This window comes from Falco naumanni, chromosome 4, assembly GCF_017639655.2.
Source record: "Falco naumanni isolate bFalNau1 chromosome 4, bFalNau1.pat, whole genome shotgun sequence".
NCBI lineage: Eukaryota > Metazoa > Chordata > Aves > Falconiformes > Falconidae > Falco > Falco naumanni.
The window spans coordinates 62179904-62203672 of NC_054057.1; the positions used below are offsets into that span (position 1 = coordinate 62179904).

The 23769-nt window shown below is 43.5% G+C and overlaps 1 protein-coding gene across 11 annotated transcripts in view; it reads right to left on the minus strand.

Annotated features, from left to right (window-relative positions):
* The window catches only part of MAP4 (microtubule associated protein 4), a 170439-nt gene that overhangs the window by 49032 nt on the left and 97638 nt on the right, over positions 1–23769 (minus strand). For 9 of the 11 annotated variants that reach the window (XM_040589744.1, XM_040589739.1, XM_040589745.1 and 6 more), the window contains 9 exons: positions 19575–19706; positions 15449–15559; positions 14725–14853; positions 13064–13129; positions 11619–11759; positions 9018–9839; positions 7778–7921; positions 6788–6958; positions 1288–5646 (listed from right to left, as the gene is read on the minus strand). In XM_040589744.1, coding sequence (XP_040445678.1) covers positions 1288–5646; positions 6788–6958; positions 7778–7921; positions 9018–9839; positions 11619–11759; positions 13064–13129; positions 14725–14853; positions 15449–15559; positions 19575–19706 — 6075 coding nt within the window. The remainder of the gene's footprint in view (positions 1–1287; positions 5647–6787; positions 6959–7777; positions 7922–9017; positions 9840–11618; positions 11760–13063; positions 13130–14724; positions 14854–15448; positions 15560–19574; positions 19707–23769) is intronic. The other 2 variants (XM_040589740.1, XM_040589748.1) reach the window with 2 other exon arrangements.

Consider the following 23769-nt stretch of genomic DNA (forward strand, 5'->3'; position numbering starts at 1 on the left):
AAAAGCTTTAAAGAAATGTTTTTTTAAAAAATATGCTGCCTTTAGCTTTCCCTTTATTTTGTAGCATCATGCACCAAAGAACATTACTTCTGCAGGCACAAGTTCATGCAGAGAACACTGCTTTCACTAAAATAGAACTACTTCAGGTTATGCAACACTCATTAAAATTACAAAACCTCTCAAAAACCTGACCAGCATGTTAAGGCGCACTTGAGCTCTATGTTTGTTAAGTTAGTGGCTGCATCATGCAAACTGGCAGCAAGGAACTCCACAGAAACAGGAACAAAGTTTCATGCCTGATGACAAGGCAAAAAACTAAGAGCGCCTAAGGGCAGGGATAAACTACCTCAGCCCGTCTCAGCAGACTGGAATTCACAGTGGTGATGCCAGTTCTTTCTGAGGAAGGTTTAGAAGAAGCAGAAGTACAAGAATATTTTTTTGTTTCATTTCTATCCATACTACATTCCCCATTTCACAATTCCTATGAACATCATTAAATTCTATTACATTAATCCATCTCATTTCCTATGAGCACAGTGATCTTGTTCCCCGGACAACAGCTAGGGTAAACAGTCCAAAACGCTTACCAGTCCATCCATTGCCTCACTAGAGAGAGAGTCTTAGAATCAGAGTCAGTCCCGTTATTGTTTTGTTACAACTCTGCTTTAGTAAAGGTGATTATTCTAGAAGGAAGCACATTCTGTAGACTTAGCAGTTCAAGGTAGCTTAAAATACAGTAATTAACCAACTGCAGGAGGAAAAGTAGGTGGTTGCAGTTAGCCTGAGGTAGGATTAAAACCAAACCCTGCAACGCGACAGCGATCCAGAACATTTCCTACTACAGGAACACTCCGCTCCCTGCCCGCCAGTGGCATGCAGTGCTATTCAGTGATCCCGATGATTCACCGTGGCACTGCAGATGAAGGTCACTTTCAGTCCCAGATGACAAGAAGCTAATATAACTGAACACCAAGAAGTGCAAGTTTACTTAAATATTCTATGATGTATATGTCAAATTAAATCTTAAAAAATAATAATTAAAAAAAATCAAGAGTCCTGGAACTTAGACCAAGCTGTCAATCCTTCAAACTCTGGGAATTAGCACTGTGAGACAGGCAAGCAGAACTAGCAGCCTTTTAAGATCAGCCAAAAAACCAGTCATGCCACACTCGCTTGTGCCACATAGGATTAACAATTATGTATTCATGCCAATGCACTGACAAACAGCAAGGTCCTGCACACAAGCTGTCTGGATTACTGCTGCGAGCTCAAACCGCAAACACACACCTTTTTCTTGCCTCTGCCGGCTCATACCAGTGGGTTTCAGCTGCCTTTGTTTCTCTCTGTCTGGAGCAGCAGACCTGGCTGGCAGAGTCGGCACCCCTCTTGCCTTTGTGGGTCTCATGTAGCCTTTTATCTGTTCTGCTGCTTTAACTCTCTCTTTCTTTGCCTCCTTCACGGCTTTTTGTTCACATTCTTCTTCTTTTTCTTTAGTTGCATCTTGAGGTTTATCTACTTCAGTCTTCAACGCCGCAGCATCCTTCAGGTCAGCTTCCCCAGCGGAAGCAGCATCCTCTTCTGCAGGCTGAGGACGACCTTTATGGTCACCTTCAGGACCAATTTTGGTTGTCTGGGCAGCTGTCAGGTTTAAACCTGCAGCCTCTGCTTCAGTCGCTTTATTGTCCAAACTGCCCAAGCACTTCAGCGAGCTCTGCTCATTCTTCTTGCCTCCATCCAGCTCAGCCCCTTCAGCTTTATTCTCCATCAATGCTTCTGCCACAACCCGCGGCACCGTCGCTTCTGCTTTGCTCTCTGGTGTCACTGCAAGTTCTGGGGAAATGCACGCAGTGGCCTTCTCTCCAAAAGAGATGGTTGCTTCTGGTTTCTCTGTCCCTTTGGCATCTACAGGAGCTGGTCTGTTTTTTGAATCTGCCACCTTCTGAGGAAGGTCTGAGGAAGTGTTGTCAGTGTTGTGCTTTTTATCAGTGGTTCTTACTTCTTTATCACCCACCTTTGCCCCAGGAGAAAGGTGAACTTCGTCCTTCTTTGATTTAATGTCCCATTTAACTGAATGATCCAAAGAAAGTGGTTTCCCTGCCTCACTGCTATCCTGGGAACCAGTCCCTTTGGTTTTACCATCTTTCTTTGAAATCTCTTTTCCAGGCTCTTTGTGCCCCAGATTGATCGGTTGCTCACAAGATTTCTGCGTCTGTATTTCCTTCTTAGCACCAGCTCCGGGCTCTTTGCTGCTTTTCTCTGCTACTGCTTCAGGAGGAGGAAGCCCCTCACTTCTTGCAGCCTCATCTGCCTGCTTTGGGAAGCCAGGAGAAACATCATCGGTGTTACCGGGGCCAGTTACTGCAGTCTGAGCAAAGGGTTCAAAGTGGCTTCCTTTATTATTCCAAAGCATTTGAGGGCCAGTAGGAAAGTTTTTAATATTTCTGTTTTCATCAACAAAATCCATGTCTTCCATTCCATATGCCATCTCAGATCCCCTGGGAGGCTGCACTTCAGTCCTCTTTGGTTTTGTCTCTGGAAAAACAAGCTGTTCAGGGGCATTTTTAGCCTTTTTACTGCTTCCATCATAACCCCTCTTTTTAGATCTATCAGTTACTGCAGCCTGAGCGTGAGCTGCCGCTGCTGGACGCTCTAGGATAGGGAGTCCACCCGCCTCCCTGCACGGAGCAGGAGCTTCTGCCTCAGGTTTGTCAGTTACCTCCACGTTACGAGGAGGAAACAGTTCCGCACTTGCTTTATGCTCCAGAAGAAATGGCTGCTGTAAGTTAGCCTCCATCTTTTTGCATTTGTCTTTACTACTTGCGTGCGATTTTTCTGGCTCTGGAGGACTAGCAGGAGCTTGTACTTTAGTAGTATCAGTTAAGTCATCTAGCAGACTTGCTAAAGTACCGGAACTAGTCTCTTTGCCTTTATCAAAAGGCTGAATTTGATTAATATTTCCCACCTGTTCACCTACTGCAGGGGCGTTACCTGGACCCAGTACAGCAGGATGCTCAAGACTATTTTCAGCCTTTTTGCCTTTCACATCTCTGCTTTTTTTCTTAGGCTTCTCCATCACCGGTTCCTTGGTTGGGCTATGTGCTACGGCTGCGTCTCTCCTGTGCTCTGGGAGAGGCTCGGGTGTACCTAGCTCCCTACCTTTACTCTTGGGCCAAGTTTCTTTAGTGTTGACTATTTCTGGCTCTACTGTCTCATGACCTGGAAGAATTGGCTGATTAGACAAACTTCTATTGCCACACTGTATTTCAGGCTTTTCCAGCACCTTTTTGGTTATACCTGCCCGATTCTCCAGCAAAAGCTCTCTTTCAAAACCAGACACGGGATCTTTATCAAAGGTCCTGTCTTTTGTGCTTCCAGCCACCTTATCTTTGCTTGGAAGATTGCTTGTTTCCACCTCAGCATCCAAGACAGCTGCCTGCCCCAAAGGACTTTTTTGTTTCCCATCACTACACCTCTTCCTAGGTTTGTCTGCCACCAGTGTTGCATCAGAATTTACCACAGCTGATTCACCTGCAGAGATAATTCCAACCTCTCTGCCTTTATTAACCAAATCAACCTCTTTTGTTTTGCTGAGCAGGTCAGCCATAGCAAGATGTTGTGCTGCCTCTCTCCTACTCTCCTGCAGGAATGGTTGGTCTAAAGCACCCAAATCAGCTATTTCCTTTTCCCCAGTATTTTCTTTAGGCTCCTCTGTTACCAGTTCAATTGGCCTTTGTGTTTTAGTTATATCTGGTGTATTCTCCCTAAAACACTCAGCAGTAATACAGCCCCTCTCTCTGCCTTTATCACTGACTTCCTTAGTTTTATCAATTATTTCAGGAAAACTACTTGGATCCATCTTATTCTCAAGAAAAGGCTGCTGGAAAAAACTTTTGTCACCTTTTTTACTTCTTCCATCACTACTTCTCTTTTTTGGCTCGTCTGCAGGATATGCATGTGTAATGCTTACTGATGGATGTCCTCTAGAAGCAAAACCTCTGCCTTTATCCGGGTAAGCTATTTCTTTTATCACCTCATCTGTCCTCACTCCACCAGTAGGTTCGCTTAGATCCTCCGAAAACATAATCTGCTCTGAGAAGCTTTTTATTTTTTTTACTTTCCCTTCACCACGCTTTTTTTTAGGTCTGTCCATCCCATATGCAATATTGGTATCTTTTCCAGTCTGCTGCTCTAACGCAATAAATCCTTTCCCTTTGTTTTTATCAGGGGAATCTGCTACCGTCATTCTGCCCACTGCTTCAGCGGAGGTGGGAAGTTTGGTTGCATCAGATTTATCCGACAGAAGAAATGGCTGCTCTGAAAAACCATCAGCCTTTCTGTTTTGCAAAGCAGTAACTTCCTTGGGTTTTGGTACAACTAATGGTGTAACAGGCGTTTTAGTAGTATCTGTTGGGGTCTTCAATACCCCCCCTGAAGTACTAAAGTCAATGGCCATGCACTTATCCAAGGACATGGGTTTAGCTTCATCGGCTGCCTCTGGCTCGTTAGGAAGCTTGTCCGACCGTGCTGCAGCCTCTAGAACAGCAGGCTGTTTGCAGGCTTCATTTTCAACCCCTTTGCTTTTTTCACAACTACCTCCTTCCTTTGCTGCTGCTTCCAGTGATCCACTGGAAGTCTGAAGCTCACGATGGACAGTGTCACTGAATGCCTCACACCTGGGAGATATGCATTTAGACTCATTATCTTTATCAGAAAGGAGCAATTCTGAAGGTTTGGTCTGTAAAGCAGCTTCCACTTTGCTTAGATGGATCGCTTCTGAAAGAGGTGCCATCAGGTCAGCACTTTTTGACTCCTTATACTCGCTCTTCTCATTTTTATCAAGAAAATCTTTCTCCATAGGCTTGATTGGCCCCTTTGCTGTAACAGATTCCCCCACCTTAGTCTTGCCTACCTGCTCCAAGGGAACTTCTTTTCTTTTGCCTTTAGATTGCAGCATCAAACTACCATCTCTTGTTTCTTCCGTTTTCATGACAACCCCATTTTTTGCATCCAACACAGATTCTAACGGCACACTGGGCTTTGGGGCCTGCTGTCCTGGTGCTGGCACTGAGAAGGCATTTTGTTCACCCAGGATAGGACTTCCAGTTGTTATTTTAGCGTCCTTTGGCATACCTGAAGCTCTGCTTCCTGAGGCAACTGACTGCTCTCTGTGAGTTTCAGCAGGCATTACAGGACACACATCTGGTTTTCGCAATTCAGCAGCAAACGGAGAGTTTCTAGGAGCTTTTGAGACTGTTACATTTTCATCCCAGAACTCCATTGTTCTTGGCAGCTGGTTTCTCTTTTGTTTTGGTTTCTTTTTCTTTTTCTTCACAATGGCCAGAGAACCTTCCAAATCCCAGCTCTCCCTTGGCAGATCTCCGCAGCTCTCCACAGACTCCGACAGCACACCAGATGGCTGCTCAGTCGCCTTCTTATGTGAAAACCTACTGCGAGGGGATGTTCCAGCACCACATCTGAGTTCCACTACAGAACAGGGGTCTACTTTTGGGTCAGTACTCTTCTGTTGTGGGATACCTATTAGACGTTCCTCTGGTACATCTGTAATGGGCACTGGTGCAGGTTTTGCTCTGCCAAACCTGCGTTCACTTGATTTGTTAGCTTGCCTTATTTGTGCAGTAGGTAGACCTGGAATACAGGAAGCCTGCTCAAACATCAAAGCAACTATTTGCTTCATAAAAAAAAAAAAAAGTATATCTATATACACACACTATATATATGTGATTTTAGACATCTAAAACATTCCATACATTCATATAGACAGAATTTCCCAGCACTGATACCACACTAATTCTAAAACCACCTCGGTAAGGCTGGGATAGACATTTATCCGCACCACCTATTTCAACTACTACCGATAAATAGGTCAATGCTATTTAAAAATATAGTAATTCCTGATACATGCTCCTACCCCACCAAAAAACCAACAGTTCTTGTAAGGACATGCTACAGCTTTTTAAAAATGCATTAAGGATCCATTTTGTCTTAGCAAGACAAGATAACAGACAGGCTTTTTATATCTCTAGCTGGCATCCTTCCAAAATGTGAAAATAGAAGTTTAGCGGAAAGATGAGACCGGGGAAGAGAAAAGGGGCATAATGGGGAAGAGGGAGCAAAAGAGCCAAGTTTCCCACAGCACCCACGGTGAAGCAGTGGAAGGCAGAACCTCTGTACCAAAGTCAGTTGCTGTACTCGGTTATCAGCAGTGCTAGGTTTCCTTAGCTACAAGCCACTGATTTCAGAGAGAGCATCAGTCATTTGTCAGTTAGCCCTGGCCCACAAATCAGCCTCCCGTCACAAGTGTAAGCAATCACAGCTCATCAGAGAGGCTGTGTTAGCGGAGCAGGAAAAAAATTACGTTTTCCTTTGGTAATTACAAAACTCAATTTAGAAGGAGGTCTTCACTAGGAGTATTGTAATAAGAATTAATGGTCCTTTTTAAACCCAAAATAAAAAGCTAGCAGTAACAGCAAAAAGATGGTGAGCTTTTAAATCCTACAGCAGAAAAGAAATAAGCTAGTCCCACTGATAAAGTACTAGTAGCACACATATTTAGGCTCTTAGTTTGGTGAGGGGAAAAGAGTATTTAAGAGGGCAGAGATAAGAAGCAAAGTGCAAACAGAATCACCAATGAATGCAAAGAACCACACAGCTGCTTGGTGCAAAAAAGATTTCTGCTTGCTCAAGTGGCAATGCAGTCAGTAGGAAAAGGTGAATAGTTCACAAAGGATATTTCCATTCTAAAACTGAATTATTATTTATATTCTACCTGTGGGCTCCTGCAGGGCTTTTTCTTGCTGAGGTTCTGCATGTTGGACATGGTTGTGTTCAGCCGCCTCCTTTTGTTTCTCTGTAACGGTCACATCCACAGCAGTAACAGATTTTTCCGGAAGGAGGTCTTTATTTTCTAGTGAAACAGCTTCTTTTGCTTCTACTGGAACTGAAATATGAAAAAGACGAACAGAATGCTTCAGTTCTTACGAATGCAGGCAACCTGCAGTTTAAAAGCAAGCCACTGGAAAGGGTATAGGTCTTATTTTATTTTTAACAGGAATGAAGTTTATAAGATATGGCAGTCTACTACGTGTTATCTCCTCACAATCCCATTTTAAGCAGCAATTTTATATTTTGGCAGACATGCCAAAGTGGAGGTAGAACATGAAGCAAAGACTTTCCTGGGGCTTAAGCACAGGATGAAGGTTTGGGGTTTGGTTTGGTTTTTTTTTTTATCTTCATTTTTTTAATTAACCAAATTCAGACTATACTAGCTTCCCCTTGGAATACAAATCCAGAATATACTCCATTATCAGTCTGGAGTCCCTGTCTAATGCTAATCATCTAGTATTCATATATACCTTTGAATACATTCAAGCAGATACTACAAAAATCCTACACATAATTCTGTAAGTTTTAATTTGTAAGACATAATTATGTTAAAGAACAGTCCTACATGTAATTAATGTTATTTCAATTTTAAATAGGAATAAAAATTATGACAGACATTGGTACAATGAGGAAGAAAAAGACAAGTTAAAGAATAGCAATTTAAAATGTTATCTATTTATATCTATTTACATCTATTTATAACAGTGCCCATGTTAGCATGCACTAATAACCTTCTTGAAATTAAACCTTTGTTGCTTTTTCATTGCTAAGGACTGGAGAACAGTGGCAGTGAGAAAGAACTTAGGTGGTGGGGCAGAATTAGCTGATAGCAAAGTGCTGGCTCCAGTTTTGTATTGTGGTTGGCATTCCTCACCTGCAGGCTCTGAAATATGGTTTGTCTGTTCTGGAAGATGCTCTTCATGGTTGCTGGGAGGTGGTCTGCTGTCTTCAGCTTTTTCTAGAAGACCAACGCAAGCCTCTGGGACTTTTGATTCTTGTTCTACATTTGCAGTTGCTTCTGCAAATGGAAGGTAAAGAATAAAAATTTGTATTGTTTTTAATTTAGATTAATTAATCAAGGTAAAAACCAATTCCTCACCCAATTATCTTCCACAAGAAACTAAAAGTTTTCCTCACTTTCAAAACAGTGGTAATCTGTTTTTTAGATCACTTTCTACCAGCTTTCCCCTCCTGAAAGCCTAAGTATTCTGCGAAAGCATATCCTTCCTCTATTGCCTGGCGTTCACTCTTTCGTTCATCCACCTGTGCCTCTCAGTTACTACATTCTAATAGAGGGCTTTTTTGTTAAAACTTCGCGCTTCTGAAATTTACCCTTATCATTAAACTAAAGAGTTTTAGAAGGTAAGAAAGAAAATATCTCGCTCCAACTCTTCCTGCAATCAATCCACACATACCGCCTCTGCCCAGAACTATTTGCTATAATTTGACAGCAATTTTCTCTTCGAAAGAAGAGTGTCCTTTGAGAAATCTACACAGCACAGCAAATCTTCTGTCCACCACATGGAAAAATGAAATCGCCCACCTCACCACTTCAACACCTGTAGTCGTTCCAAGGAAATGTCACAAAATTATCAACAAAGCCTATCAGTCTATTCAGAAACCATTTTCAAGATAAGAAACTTTGTTTGAAAACACTGTTCTACAGGATCTGGTGGAGATTTCAGTATAAACTGAACACATACAGAGGATGATAGCAGTATAAAAATAAGTACTAATAGGGATGAACTAAAATGTCTCTATAGCTGTTGTAAAAACATAATCACTGCTAAGAATGTCAAGTAAAAAAATCATCATTAAGATATTCTAGTTTTATGTTTTACAAGTGAAAAATCCTCATGAAGCAATTCCTCTGTATCTTGACAGCAGAACTGAGCTCTACTTAAGATGTTTTGTGCAAGGCATATCATAACCTTAACTACTAAAAAAACATGCTTTTTAGTTGACAGTCTTACAACAATTGTGCATCTGTGTAGCCATCACTACGTGCTACTGGCAGTGTTGCTGCTAGCGCTACGCCAACTTACAGTGGCCTTCTCCCACCACTTGCCTTCCTACTTTAAGCCTGAACAAAGCTTTCAGGCATACATACTCACCTGCAAGAGGCTTGTCGAAGGGTGACTTGTCTTGCTCAAGAGAAGACTTAGATGTCATCAGCTCTTCAGATGCAGCACTCTTGGTGTCAGCTGCAGGGACAGACTTAGCTTCTGCAGAGGCAAACCTGGAATCTATGGTGGAGGGGGGCTTGGCTTCTGCTACAGCAGCAAACCCAGAATCCATAGCATGATGGTGGTTGACTTCTGCTGCTGGGGCAAACTCTGCACCTGTTGCTGGGGCAAACTCAGAATCCATAGCATGAGGAGATTTAGCATCTGTTGCTGGGGCAAACTCAGAATCCATAGCATGAGGAGATTTAGTATCTGTTGCTGGGGCAAACTCAGAATCCATAGCATGAGGAGATTTAGTATCTGTTGCTGGGGCAAACTCAGAATCCATAGCATGAGGAGATTTAGTATCTGTTGCTGGGGCAAACTCAGAATCCATAGCATGAGGAGATTCAGTATCTGCTGCTGGGGCAAATGAGAAATCCATAGCACGGTGAGATTCCACATCTGCTGCTGGGGCAAACCCTGCATCTTCTGCTGGGGCAAACTCCAAATCCATAGTATAATGGGACATGGCACCTGCTGCTGGGGTGAAGCCAGTATCTGCCGCTGGGACGGATGCATCATTGACAGCATTAGGAGGTTTGGCTTCTGGTGCAGAAGCAAACGCAACATCCAGAAGAGGGCTGGCTTCGGCTGGAGGTGCAAATCCAGCATCCAGAGCTCCAGGCGGCTTGGTGTCTTCTGCAAGAATGGACCCAGCTTTTTCTGCAGAAACAGACATGACATCCGAGGCAGGAACACACGCTGAATCTGTTACAGAAACACAGATCACAGAAATCAACAAAAAAATACAGAATGTAAACACCTGACAGTGCAGTTTTACGACTAGATAAAATGGGGCTTTCACTCCCTGTCTATCTTCTTGTCTTTCAGCATCACCTACTCCCCACCTTATGCCAGTGCACTCAAGTTGTACTAACTAGTCTTTATAACACTCTTCAAGCACCCAAGTGCTTTTCCTACTACAGCTTTGCGTGCCTTGTTTTGTATCTTTGACTACAGTGTCAGACATCTGTCTGCTCCTAACACACATCAGCCAAAAGATGCATTGTTTTGCTTTAAAAACTACGTGATGCTACACAGCTGGCAAGAGACCAGAGCTGCTGGATCCACTGTGAGGAGCAACGCAGTCCAACAGAATCTATATAGGAATCATAAGAAGGGGGGTTTCCTATATAGCAGGACACAAAGACTTTTGGTGTCACCTTTGTAAGCCCAGCTGTGTTTTCCAACAGCACGTGAAATATTCCTGAAACATTCCAGAGCCATACGTACTTCATTTTAAATACTGTTTATGCTGTTCATGGGTGGTATGATGGTGCAACCAGAGCAGGAGCACCGGCACTCTTGACACAAAAGACACTGCCATCCAGTGAATCACCAGCTGCCCTTTATTCTTTCGTGCCCAAGTTGGCCTCGTTCATTTTTTACATATCTACTAAACACTGAACTGTGGTTTTAAAATAACATTTGTTAGCTCACAGTACAATCAAACCACTGCATTTGTTAGCGTTTTCATAAAATGCCCTTAAAGGAGTTTTTTCAGTCAGTTTTAGTTTAATATTTCAGCTGTCTAGAGGCAATTTTTAACAAATTATCAAAAGCTAGAAGCACTAGAATTCTCTTCTGCAGCTATTAATTTCAAGAGCCCCAAGCACTACCCATGCTCTGTGTAATGCAGCACAGTGACCTGAACATCTCAGACATGTTGCTGAGTAGATGCTAAAAAAACCAAAAATGTCCACTGATTGTTTGAGTTACATCTAAAAATATCCTCCCCAAATAATGGAAAATATATTAAATCTTAAATTAGATACCTAAACTGAAAAAGGAAAGAAATCAGAAAAATGGGAAAATTCCCTTCTAAAAGAGCACTTCAGGATCCATTTAGATAAAACCAATATTCCAGTGAACCAAACGAAAAAGATACATTATGCACTACCCCTCATTTGGTTTTGCCTTTTTTTTTAAAGTAATTATCATGATCGTCTCCAAAACACAGTTTAAAGAATGCGATTTTACAGAAAAGTAAGACAGTAAATAAATAGATATTATAAGTGGTATGGATGCTCCCTGGTGAATCATGGCACGTACTGGAATTAACACAAAGAAACCGGATAAAAGACTGGTACAAAAATGTACCAAGAGTCTGACGGTATCCATAAACATCTTAAAAACTGTCTGTTTTAAAGATTCTTTAAAACAGAGTTTTTAAGGTATTTATATACTGTATCAGACTCACGGTACAACCATGTTCTTGACACACCTTAATTTTCTGGAGCTAAAATTTTGAGAAATTAAAGAATCATTAAATCAGTTACTAGTCTGTGACAAGAGTTGAAAAGTCACACAGACTTGCTATTTTTCACCAACACAATTCAGGTATCGTAAGCCTTTAGCCACAATGGGATTTGTTAACACCTTGCTGTGCTTCCTTCAGAAGAGGCAATCCCATGTCTTTCCACCATTATATGGTGGCTCGTGAGGGGCTTGAACCCAGCACCAGTCTTTAGACTGGAGCAGCTTTACCTGATGCCACACCTTTTGGTCCACCAGCAGCGTCAGCCTCTCCTGGGGGTGCTGCTACTGCAGTGGGAACGAAACCAGGAGCCACTGCCATGGGGCTTTCCGGCAAATTCACCTTTATTGCTTCTGTCATGGTGGAGGACACTGGGCATACAAAATTAAGTTTCATTAAGTACTCAAAGATCTTAGCAAACAGCCTTCTCTTCTGGAGCTGCCAGGATGTGAATCACCCTCTCAAGGCGCTGCCTGGTCTGTGCTCTGTGCAGCAGCAGCCTTGATGAGTAAGCTCCCCCACTTCAGCATCCCAGTTGGGTCGGACAAAAACAGAATCAGTTTTTATCACCACTTTTCAGAAAATTAATTCGCACAGTACCTAGGAAAACACTTGTGTCTTGAGAGAAGCTGAGGAACATTCAGTTACAAAGCACTCCAGCTCTACCCTGAGCCCCAGGCAGGGCCACCAGCTCCAGAACCACTTTCTACCCAGAAGCAATGTTAAACTGCTCTCTTCTTAGCTTGTTCACCAAAATCAGCAATGAAGATCCTATTACGGATCAAATATAGTAATATACATGCAGCCACCACGGAATCATGTTCCAATGGAGCTTCAAAGATTTAACTGTAACCAGAATCTAAAGGTAATTGGACAGAAATACACAGGTTTGCAATTAGAATTTAGTTTACAATTCCGTTCGTTACACATGAGCCAAAATTATGTTTGTTGGTGCCCTCAGCTGCACTGACCCTTAAAAGCAGTGAACTCCAGTGCTCTGACTTGTCACTCAAGTCGACAAATTTGACTTTGGATGTGTACAAAAATTAGAATCCTTGACAGCAGTAAAGTTTCAAAGCTTCTTTTCAAGAGTAAATTTTATTCATCCTATTTATTATTTTAGTGTCAAGTAATGCTTGAACACACATGCCAACTGGAAATGAAGGTATCTTCACTATAACGGAGATGCACAGAATGGACACACGGTCTGGAATCCACACAGCTTGCTGCTGAACTTACTTTATTTATTTTTTTCACACATCTACATCTGCTAACTTAATTCAATCCCCAAAACCCATGAAAAGGGCATGCTTTCAGTCAATTAAAGCCTTGCTACACGATATGCCCCAAAAAGGGCATGCTGCTAATATCTACTGACGCTTGGTCTTGGAACTGCATATATTAAATTTGTTACCCTAAATACAACAGTCTATAAATTGCAGGGTTCTCCCCACCCCTTAACAGCACTAAACCAGAAAACGTGCGTTAAGTAGCATCTCTCTAAAACACACTTCTGTAGTAAACTGATTTGAGAATCAGAAACAAGTGTTTTTCTTGGTCAGGTCCCACTTCATTACAGCCTTGTGTTTCTTGGAAAAGGCAGACAATGCTCTGCTTCTGCTGTGCAAAACTTTCTATAGACAGTTCCTGCAGATCAAGTGAAAAATATTTTTACCTGGTGGCTCAACAAAGAAAGAGGCATCTGGTCCCTTCACATCATGCTGAGCTCCCATCCAATGTTCTTCAGGCATCATGGAAAACAAACACATTTAGTCCTGCCACTGACACCAACACAGCTCTATTTTTTCAGTTGAAGATATTGACTCTGCTGTTTTACGAGTTCATTCTCAGGAAACATTTCAGTTCCCTTTAAGAACAGTACCAGAGCATCACGTTCTTCTGTGATTACAGCTAGTGAAAGCTTGCATCAGAGAAGAGCCATAACCAGCATTGACCCCAGGGCCCAAGCGAGCAGGTTCTTCCCTCAGTTTTTCTGGGCAGCTGGCTCTAGGTGGCCCTGCCTGAGGAGGGGTAGGCAAGATCACAAGATTGCAGAATTGCAGCCTGGCCGGGGCTGGAAGGGCCCCCTGGAGCCCCCCCAGCCCACCCCCCTGCTGAAGCAGCTCTCCCAGGGCAGGCTGCACAGAGCCACGTCCCGGCGGGTTGGGATGGCTCCAGAGAAGGAGACCCCCCAGCCTCTCCGGGCAGCCTGTGCCAGCGCCCGGCACCCTCCGGGGAAAGAAGTTTGTCCCCAGGTTCCGCAGGAGCTGCCTGTGGTGCAGCCTGTGCCCGCTGCCCCTTGTCCTGCCACTAGGCACCCCTGGCAGGAGCCTGGCCCCGTCCTCCTGGCACTCACCCTTAAGGTATTTGTAGACATTGATAAGGTCCCCTCAGCCTTCTCTTCTCCAGGGTGAACAGGTCCACCTCATAGGGCAGATTCTCCTGCCCCCATCATCTTTGTAGCCCTCTGCTGGCCCCTCTCCCGTAGCTCCCTGCCTCTGGAACTGGGGAGCCCAGCACTGGACACAGCGCTGCAGACATGGCCTCACCAGGGCAGAGCAGAGAGGGAGGATAACTTTCCTTGATCTGCTGGTCACACTCCTCCTCACACACGCCAGGGTCCCACTGGCCCCTTGGCCACGAGAGCACACTGTAGGCTCATGGGCGACTTGCTGCCCACCAGCACCCACAGGCCCTTCTCCACAGAGCTGCCCCCCAGCAGTCGCCCCCAGCCCGTGCTGGTGCCTGGGGCTGTCCCTCCCCAGGAGCAGGACCTTACACTGGCCTTGGTTGGACTCCATGAGGTCCCCTCTGCCCAGCTCCAGCCTGCCCAGGTCTGGCTGAACGGCAGCGCAGCCTCTGGGGTAGGGGTACCAGCCACTCCTCCCTGTTCTGTATCATCAGCAAACTTGCGGAGGGCACACTGTCCCCTCATCCAGGTCACCGATGAATAAGCTGAACAAGACCCAGACCCAGCAGTGACCCTGGGGAGCCCCAGGCCTCCAGCTAAGCCCTGCACCGCCGATCACAGCTCTCTGAGCTCTGCCATTCAGCCAGTTCTCAGCGCACCTCACCACCCACTCATCTAACCGTAACATCTGGAAGATGACCCTCTGTCTCCTTCCAACCTCAACCATTCCATGATCTCCTGACATCTTCAGAACATTCACAATGAACCAGGAATCATCACTGTGAACAGGATACCTTCTAATCTTAACTCATTTTATGTATCAACGTAAAGATTCTTTAGGACTAGTAAACTGAGATTTTCCAGCTGCATGCCCTTCAAACCCAGCTACCAAGGCAGACAGTAACAGCAAAACATCTGTTTCTTACCTTCTTCAGCTTGCAGATAATCTGCAGTTGAATCCAGGCCCATGAAGGCTGATGGATCTAGAGCCTCTGCAGGAGAATACAGGGGCCCCAAGAAAGGTTGTTCAGGTACCAGCACAGATCCATGTGGTGCTAATGAATAGAAGGCCATTCATTAATCACCACACTAGCCCTAATGACTCCCCTCTAAATTTTGACATCTATACACTTGGAAAATAAACTTCTGTTCTGCACACAAGCAGTTTAGATAAAGTCTGTAAGCAACCCTCTCAGCTTTTCTTTACAAACTGCACTGTAAATTATCTGTGTATATACACTTTTCAACAAGGTATAAGACATTAAACACTGGCAAATTATTTCCCTTTTGCTTTCTGCTTCTGCTCCCGTGAATTATTTTGTTAAATAACCACTTAAACTCCAATAGTCCAAAAACTGAGGACCACTTTATGAACAAAGTTCATGTCTATTCAGGTTCTACCCATGAAGACAAGAGCCATCAGTAATGCCTGCTTTAACTCAACTTGTCTAGTTGTCCTATTTCCTTCTGCCTTCACTTCAAAGAACCTTCCTGGAAGTAGCTATTGGAACGGCTTTAGGCACAAAAAGAAAAAAAAATTAATTATATAATCTGTGAACTTATCAGTTTAATAATTTCCAGCACATGAAAGTCAACAGAGAACACAGCAAACACTGACTATTCAGGGACAAATGCAGAGGAGGAACTCACCATGGATGTCTCTGGAAGCATCAACATGGTCTGTAAACAGCGGCACATTCTTCATGTCAGTAGGGAACAGTAAGTCAGGCAGATTCTCCCCTCTGTGCGTGCTGAAGGGGTCTGGCAGGAGACAAAAACGAGGCCAGCGTCACCACACAGGAGGAAGAAACGGTGCAGTGAGATGATTTAAAAAAACAAGAAGAAGCTGCAACGGACCCCACCACCAGACTTCGGCGGAAAAGCTGCTTTCAGCATTATTTACCAGGGGCAAACACCTCAGAATAATCAGAATTTATGCTCAACAGTAAAACTGCTTCCTAGGGAAAACTGACTAAAGTTTAGATTATGACAGTTGCATGGAGAACCTGTCTCCTCCTCTCAAGGAGGAAGCATCTGCTCCTGACCTGGGGGACACACAATTACCTGGAGCCAGGAACAACGGCTGAGCTCCTGAGCAGACCCAGGAAGGCCTCTGTAAGCTGCATGCTCTCCTCCCCAGAACAATATAGCAGTATAAACTGACTGATGGGCCAGTGTTTTAACCAAGTGACGAGCCAGAGAGCAAAATAACACATTTCCCCATGTCCTGGGCAGGTGAGCAGCCTTCGCCCTTAGTTCCAGACCAGATGCACTGGTGGGGCTCTCAGGATCTTCAGTCCATGTTTGCATGTTGTCTGGTGTCAGCTTTGGTTTGTCTAAGGTGCATTAGCTTTGCTTTGCTTTTGGACCATGTTTTAAGTAGATATATCAATATCATCTGCAAAAGATAGTATCCAGCAGCTGAGGATGCACCAAGAGAAAATTCCTTTTCTGCAAGTTTTATTTTTTGTGTGTACACATCTCCTTTCCCCTCAAGTAATCACCATGGGCATTCAAACCAGATGGGACGAGAGAAGTCCCGTGCTGGCTTTTTTAAGGTGGATTACTTGCTGAAATGCAAGTCAGAGAGCAGACAGGTGACCTCACTGACAGAATAAAACAAAGAGAAGATGACCCTCCCATGAGTTAGTCACTGTACCATAGCCATCAAGGGCAAAACACTGCAAGGGAAAGGAAATGTAACAACCCATTCCTCTCTCAAGTTATTCTGTAGTGTACAAACCCTTGGATGTGTTTTATGATCAATAATTCCCAACACATCTTGCTGGCTTATGCCAGATATCCATTGCATTTCCCTCCAGACAGGCACAGCCAAGCAACGAGAGGTTTCGACTGAAGCAGCCTCTTGCAGACGAGTGACATTTCTCATGACTCTCTCACACGTTGCATTACCCAGGAGGTGAGGAACTTTCTGTTCCTGAAATGGCTGCCACACACCAATTTTCAGACACTGCACAGATTTCTTCCGGTTAAGCACAATTAAAGTTGTTAAAACTTTAATTTTTATTTAAAAAATAAAGTTGCTAAAACAGTTGAAGGCTGCTATTCATTTTTATGTCAGGCATGCTATCTGTGGGGATGACGACCAAACTTCAAATGTTCACATACCCACAGTGCTCCAAGATGTCAAGATCAGGTGAGCTGTATGAACTCTTCTATAAATCCATCAGACTATTTGAGATGCCAAGAAAATGTCTTGCTTCAGAGTAAATTGTAGGAAATTTTAATTTCAAGCTGTTTAAAACCATATTACCAAGCTTAAACTGCCTTTATTCCAATTAAAAAAACCCCAAAAAACCAAAACCAACCAAAAAACCCACCAAAACCCACCAAAAAACCCCCAAACCCACAAAAAAGCATCATGACTGAAACCAATTTAAAAACTAAAAGAGATGCTGATGATCTACCCTCTTTGTCCAGCCGTTAGATGATGTGGAAAAAATGTGCGACCCAGATTAAAGCCCATCTCTGCTGCAGAGGGAGAATGGGGAGAATTGGAAGGAGTTATGGCTGAACTTTTGTTTCCCATCTCCAAAGATCCTCCACAGACTTGAAGTGGGCCTGTGCCCTACTCAGGGTTTAGGGTTTTGTGACTGGTAGCGATGCTCCTCTGCTGCTGACAAGGTGATGCTTCTAGCAAAACACACTGCAGCTGAAATGGAAAGGCAGGTGGGTAAGGATGAACAGTATGGATGGGATACAGCCAGTTCAGGGAAGTACCAGTTCTTGCCTGAAGTGATCCCTTATAGTAATTCTCTACTTGCTGAAAATGTGCAGGTTGTTTAGAATATTATGAAGCCAGACATTTGTTAAGAATCTGGAAGCACTGCTTCTAGACAGCTGGAGGCAAGATCAATAAAACATTTACGGAAGTTTCTTTTTAACTCGCTTCCACCGACACTAGTATCCTTCGCTGTTCAGAGACGTAGTTTCGATTTGCCAATGATGGGGGGCTAAGAGAAGCATATTACTGCAGATCGTTTAAATAGGAGCTCTTCATGCTTAGATATTTACCTGTAGTTACAGTAATAAATCATGACACACTTGTGATTAAGGGCTTTGCAGCACCTTCAAAGCTCGCAAGCAATTAGATCATCTTTGAGTTTTATTCATTCTACATTACAGTAACATTTTAAAAACAAGCCCTTCATTACAGACAGTGTGTAAAATAGATATGTACAGTTTTGCTCACAACTGTTACTTTAATAGGGTTGGGTGCCGCTGCCAGATCCCAACACAGTGTTTGTAACGTACAACAGCAAAGCCCAGAGCAGACTCAAACACACTCTTTCAGCTGCCCACAGAAGTGGCAGAGCTGGCATTTCCCATGTTTCTCACCTAGGAACAAGGAATTACAGCAATGCTGGTCAGGAGACCGGTTACACCACTGACCAGCGAATTCTCTCCTTGGGAGGGAAATCATCCTACTGTTTCCCAAAGCGTGTGTATAAAAATATTATAATAAACCCATAGACTTTTCCAAGTCTGCTGTTCATATTTTTCTCCTTCTGCTGACAAGTCATTAAAGCTTGTCTATCCCCTCTGATGCCTCTGCTCAGTTATGGGAATTGACTAACCTCTAGGCAGAATCTCTTGCTGACACAGAGCAGTATGGAAGAACACTTTCATACCAAAGCATACATGGTACCTTATGCACATACAGGTGCGCAAGGTACTCTGAAGACACAAAACCTAAGGAAATGTGGTTTCACGCAACCCATAACCCAGAGATTCACATTTTTCAGGCCAAAAGAATACTGGGTGGTGGGCTAGGTATGCAAATTGCTCCTAATCAACAAGTATGTCATCTGGCTATTGAGCACAACTACATCAACATCCCATTCTTTCATCTAACAAAACAATGGGAAGGAAAAAATCCAACAACTGTGTTTTAGAAGCTAGCAACTCTTTGTTCCAGTCGCTCACTCCTGTAACAATATGTAATTTCTTCACAGAATCTCTTAGTCAACATGAGATTCAGATACCAAGAAAATAATTTAGTAAGCAGGTCTACAGTGCTCAAAAATATACACAGAAAAAAGTTTCATCTTGTTCCAGCCAGTATCTTTCCCAGGTTTATTGCCTGTTATAATCTGGGCAGCACATCCATTTCTCATACCCTCCAAGAGCTAGCAAGTAATTTTCCATAAGCTTTCTCAAGAATGAGATAAAATTAGGTGAAAGTTGTTGGGTGAAAGGGTATCTTTTTGCAGGAGCAAGTTACACAAGGTTCATCTAATTTTCAAGAGAGTCAGCAGCTACACAGGCTGCCTCTGGAACAGACCGACCTGCATTGCAGACACAGCTACGTGACAGCTGGAACTGGCATTTCTGAGAGCCAGGGAAGACTGGCTTTTAGCTGTCAACAATTTTGGCAAGGTTTGCACTGAAAACCACAGCACTCTAGAGCGGTTAAACTGTGGGAGTCAACCAAAAAGTGTTACCACCATGTGAGCCAAGTCAAGGGGAAATCTGCACACCCACAATATGTGCTCGAACACGCCGGACTAGCAACTCTATTTTTAACCAGGTAGACTGTGCTCCAGGGCACGTTAGGGGCTTGATGTGCTAAGGTAGCTGGTGTCAAAATGTCACACCTTTTAGGAAAACAGAGCAACACATCCTGAAGAACACAGGCGTGAGTACAAGGCAAGAGAACAAACCCACCCTCAGGGATAGACAGGCTAGGGCTCTATCGTGCTACACAACTGATGAAATAACGGATGCTACAGATTTATGAGTAATACAGTCATACCAGCCATCTCCATGGGTCTGAATACGGGCTGTGATTCAAAGCACAGGTCTCTGTCGTCCATCGTCCAGGACTCATTGCGATCAAGAAATTCTTTGTAAGACAGCTTTTCATCCATGATTTCTCCTGGGAATACTGAGATTAGAGAAGAAAATGACACAGTCAAAAGTGAAACATTAAACTGAAATATTTAAAATAGGTTACAGCATGATATGACATTCAGGGGCCAACAGTAACATGAACTGTTAGCCAAACCAGAGACCATGAATATTCATTTGTTCCTGTTTTGATACAACTCTTCAAATATAAGAAACAGAGTAACGGGAATTTCTGCATCTTGATACACATGTAAGATCAAGAATGGACTCACACATCAGAGTGCTGTCCTGTTTTCAAATGTCACACAATTCACACCAGCTCCTCACACTCATCTTTAGGGAGATTTTTCATTAACGTAAGAGCTGGAACGACCCTCAACTTGCAAGGCTTAGCGAAGCTTTCCTGTCTGTCAATACAGAAATGCTGAACACAACTTGCTCATCAGGTCACAGTGGGGAGGAGGGCAAGCCAAAGCCCCATACTCTCCTGCCCAGGCATCAACTCGTATGCACCAAAGCTGACCATATTTACAAAAATGTTAGCACCACCACAGACATACAGTACCCACAGGATGGTTTTGCTCTCTATTTTACTAGGAAGACAAACTCCAAATCATTTAAGTGATAACTTTTCCCTAAATACTTCAGAGGCCTTTATTTGTGCACCTTCATATTTCACACTTAAACCTAATCTTCCCCCAGTTTACAATAAAGACAATTCTCTGAACACATAAACACCTGATGGTTTGTATCTGACCAAGGAAAACATTAATCTTTCTTTGTTGCCCATGTTAAAAACAGCTGCACTGAGACTAACAGCTTTCAGCAATTTGAGACGTTAGTAGAGTCAAGTATTTTATTACCAAAGCTTTGGTAGGCACCTTCCACAGCCTACAAATGTCCCACAGAAAAATGCATGGAAATAAATAAGAAATTAGACTACATAAAACTGCATAAATAAGGTTTGTCACAAGGAATATTGAAAATATACAGGTTAGCCTCTTCCTGAAGTCCTTACAAGCAGCTGGAAGATATTTAGAAAACTAAATCAAGAAAGCTCAGCTGTGAACTGAGACACCCTCCAGCAGCAGCACTAAGACACACTGTGGGCTCTCCTCTTCCTCACCTTCTGTGCCTTTTAATCTTTCTGTTTTTTTAATAACATCTCCACTTTGCTCCAGCCTATTCACTCCTCCCAGCACGGCACCTTGGGATGAACTAGTGGATAAACAAGAGTCTGTAGCATCCCTACACTCCTGCCACAATATGCAGACGTACAAAACGCTGCCAACAGCCCCAGCTGCACCAACATCTTCAAGAACAAGGGGATTTCACCTCTGTCCTGGGAGGCTGGGATTTAGAGGTCCCTGAGAGTGCTGCAGCCCTCTAAATCCCAGTACTGTGCCCAGCTCTGGAGTCCTCAGAATAGGAGCGGGGCCAGAGGCAGCCACGGAGATGGCCAGAGGGCTGGAGCCCCTCTGCTGTGCAGCCGGGCTGGGAGCGCTGGGGCTGTTCAGCCTGGAGAAGGGAAGGCTCCTGGAGACCTTATGGCAGCCTGTCCATACTTAAAGAGGGTTTATAAGAAAGATGGGGATAGACTTTTTAGCAGGACCTGCAGCGACAGGACAAGCAAGGGGCAATGGTTTCAAACTGGAAGAGGAAAGATTTAGATTGGACACAACGAAGAATTTTTTTATGCTGAGGGTGGTGAGACACTGGCACAGGCTGCCCAGAGAGATGGTTGACGCCCCAGCCCTGGAAACAGGCTGGACGGGGCTCTGAGTGACCTGATCTAGTTGAAGATGTCCCTGCTCACTGCAGGGGGTTGGACTAGATGGCCTTTACGGGTACATTCCAGCCCAAACATTTCTGTGATTCTATTCTGTGAAACAAAAGCAGCAGTTAGTTGTAATGGCCAGGACAGGAAAAAGTACTAAGGCATAAATTAAGCTCTCCTTGCAAATAAGAGATGTATCAATAAGTACAGCATATGAAAGCTAGCTATAAATACAAAGTTTGATTTACACTTAAAATTAATGCACAAAAAGTCTGATCTTCAGCTGTGTCAATACTGGCTACTCTATTGTAGCTCCCTCGTAGTCTTAGCTGTTACTGCAAAACGCCTAATTACTTCAGCTTTCAAAGACACTGCCAGATCCTGCAGTCATACGAAAGAGACCAAAACATAAGTCCTAAAGTTTTCAAATATGACAAATGCAGTGGCAAGGCTCAAACCAAATAACCAGACTAATGACTTTTAAGATTAATTTTCATTTTAAGAGACCTGAATTTGTCGACTCTTCTATTGACAATATTGGACTTTCAAACTGATTCCAGTTTCCAAAAAAATATTTTTTTTTCTTTCTTTCTTTCTCTCAGACCAACTCTTTCTCTCCTTCCCCAATGGAATATGCTATGCTCTCTTGCCAATACACCTCTTTATGTTTTTAACATTTTTACCTTCACTTAGGCTAACAATATTACTTGCAAGACTGGAGCTCAGCAAAGGAAATCAATAGTGTGCCTCAAAACATACCCCTGAAGACGACCCTTAATCCAGTGCAAAACTGCAGTTAATAAAAGCAGAACCAATGTTAACACACAGAAGGAACACAACAGAAGCAATAATTAAAAACACAATGCTGGTATACAAAAGCAACAACCGCTGCCTTTTCTAGAAGGGTGAGGTACCAGCTAGCTGCAGAGAATTCATAGCAAGATGGAACAGAGATTCACAGAGAGACTGTAAAAATTATTAATAATAATAAAGGGAGAGAAAGCAAGAAAGATGAAGGATGTCTTTTGTGCTTTTTTTGGTCTGTTTACATCACAAAATAATGAAACAATACCAGTACAAATCAATCAGTGGTTACGGCAATTTGATCAGATATTTTGTTTTTACAAGAACTGGAGGGGATTCAGTTAAGTTAGAAACACAGCAAAATCTCAGATTAGTACATAAATACTACTTCTCATAATTAAACGCTGGAGTTCAATGACATGCAGTGTCCCTGGGGTCTAAAACTTTGCAAGGTCAGAGGCATATGACGGTCTGCATATTCCTATTTTGAGTCATTAGCAGCAATACACTTTAGCAGGGACTTCACAGATAATCCCCAGGAAAGGCAGAAGAATTAATGAGCTTTAACTCCCTTCAAGGCATTACATGAACTGTGGCGTGACAGACAGGGCAGAGGACTAGGGTAGCATTTCTCTACCTAAATTCAGAGGGAGGCAGCAATGGTGTCACCAGGATTCAGTTACCAGCAGCTGGGCTCCGTTGACGGGCAGTGGGACACGGGCTCTCCCAGCCCACGCTGCACCCCAGCTTGTCCTCCTGCTCTGGCCAAAGCCCTGTGCTTGGGTGCTTCCAGCTCCCAGGTGCCCTGGACAGGGATGTCCCAGCTGTGCTCCGCTTCCAAGGGGGCTGAACAATGTTGTACCAGATGTACCATGCTGTGGCTGCGGTGAGCAAAAAGGAACTGGATCTTCAAAGGGAAATGAGACAGGCTATTCACAGGATGGCTCGTGGCACCAGTGTTTGAACTCGAGTGTCCCACAAGAAACAACTGAACAAGTAACTTGCTGGAAACATGGGTTTTTTCCTACTGAAATTCAAAATGCAGGGAACGCTGCCTACCAGCCCCAGGCTGGGTACTGACACACCATGACAAGATGAGCACTAACTACAGGAAACAATATTATGTTCTAACAGAAGTTCGCAATAGTAGAAAAGTTCCTATTCAGATTGTAATCCAACTAAATAAAAATAAAATGCATTTATTTTATATCCTTATATGCACTCTGAGGGTCAGAGAATGGTGATTCAAAGTATAATTCTAGTAAACACAAGATCTTCTACTACTTCGCTTCCATGTAAACACCACCAAGAGAAAGCACTGAAGAATAGTGTTTGAATAAATTCAGTTTCTGACCATCAGCAGAATTATTCCTACCTCTTGTGCTACAATCCTGCAGATGCCACAAGCACCCAAAAGCAGTGCTGATTTGGCAGGCGGACAGTGCTTTTCTGCCAGTGGCTTTTAGCTATTATTCTGCTAAATGACTACATTTGACATGGTTGACTTGGAATCCCAGAA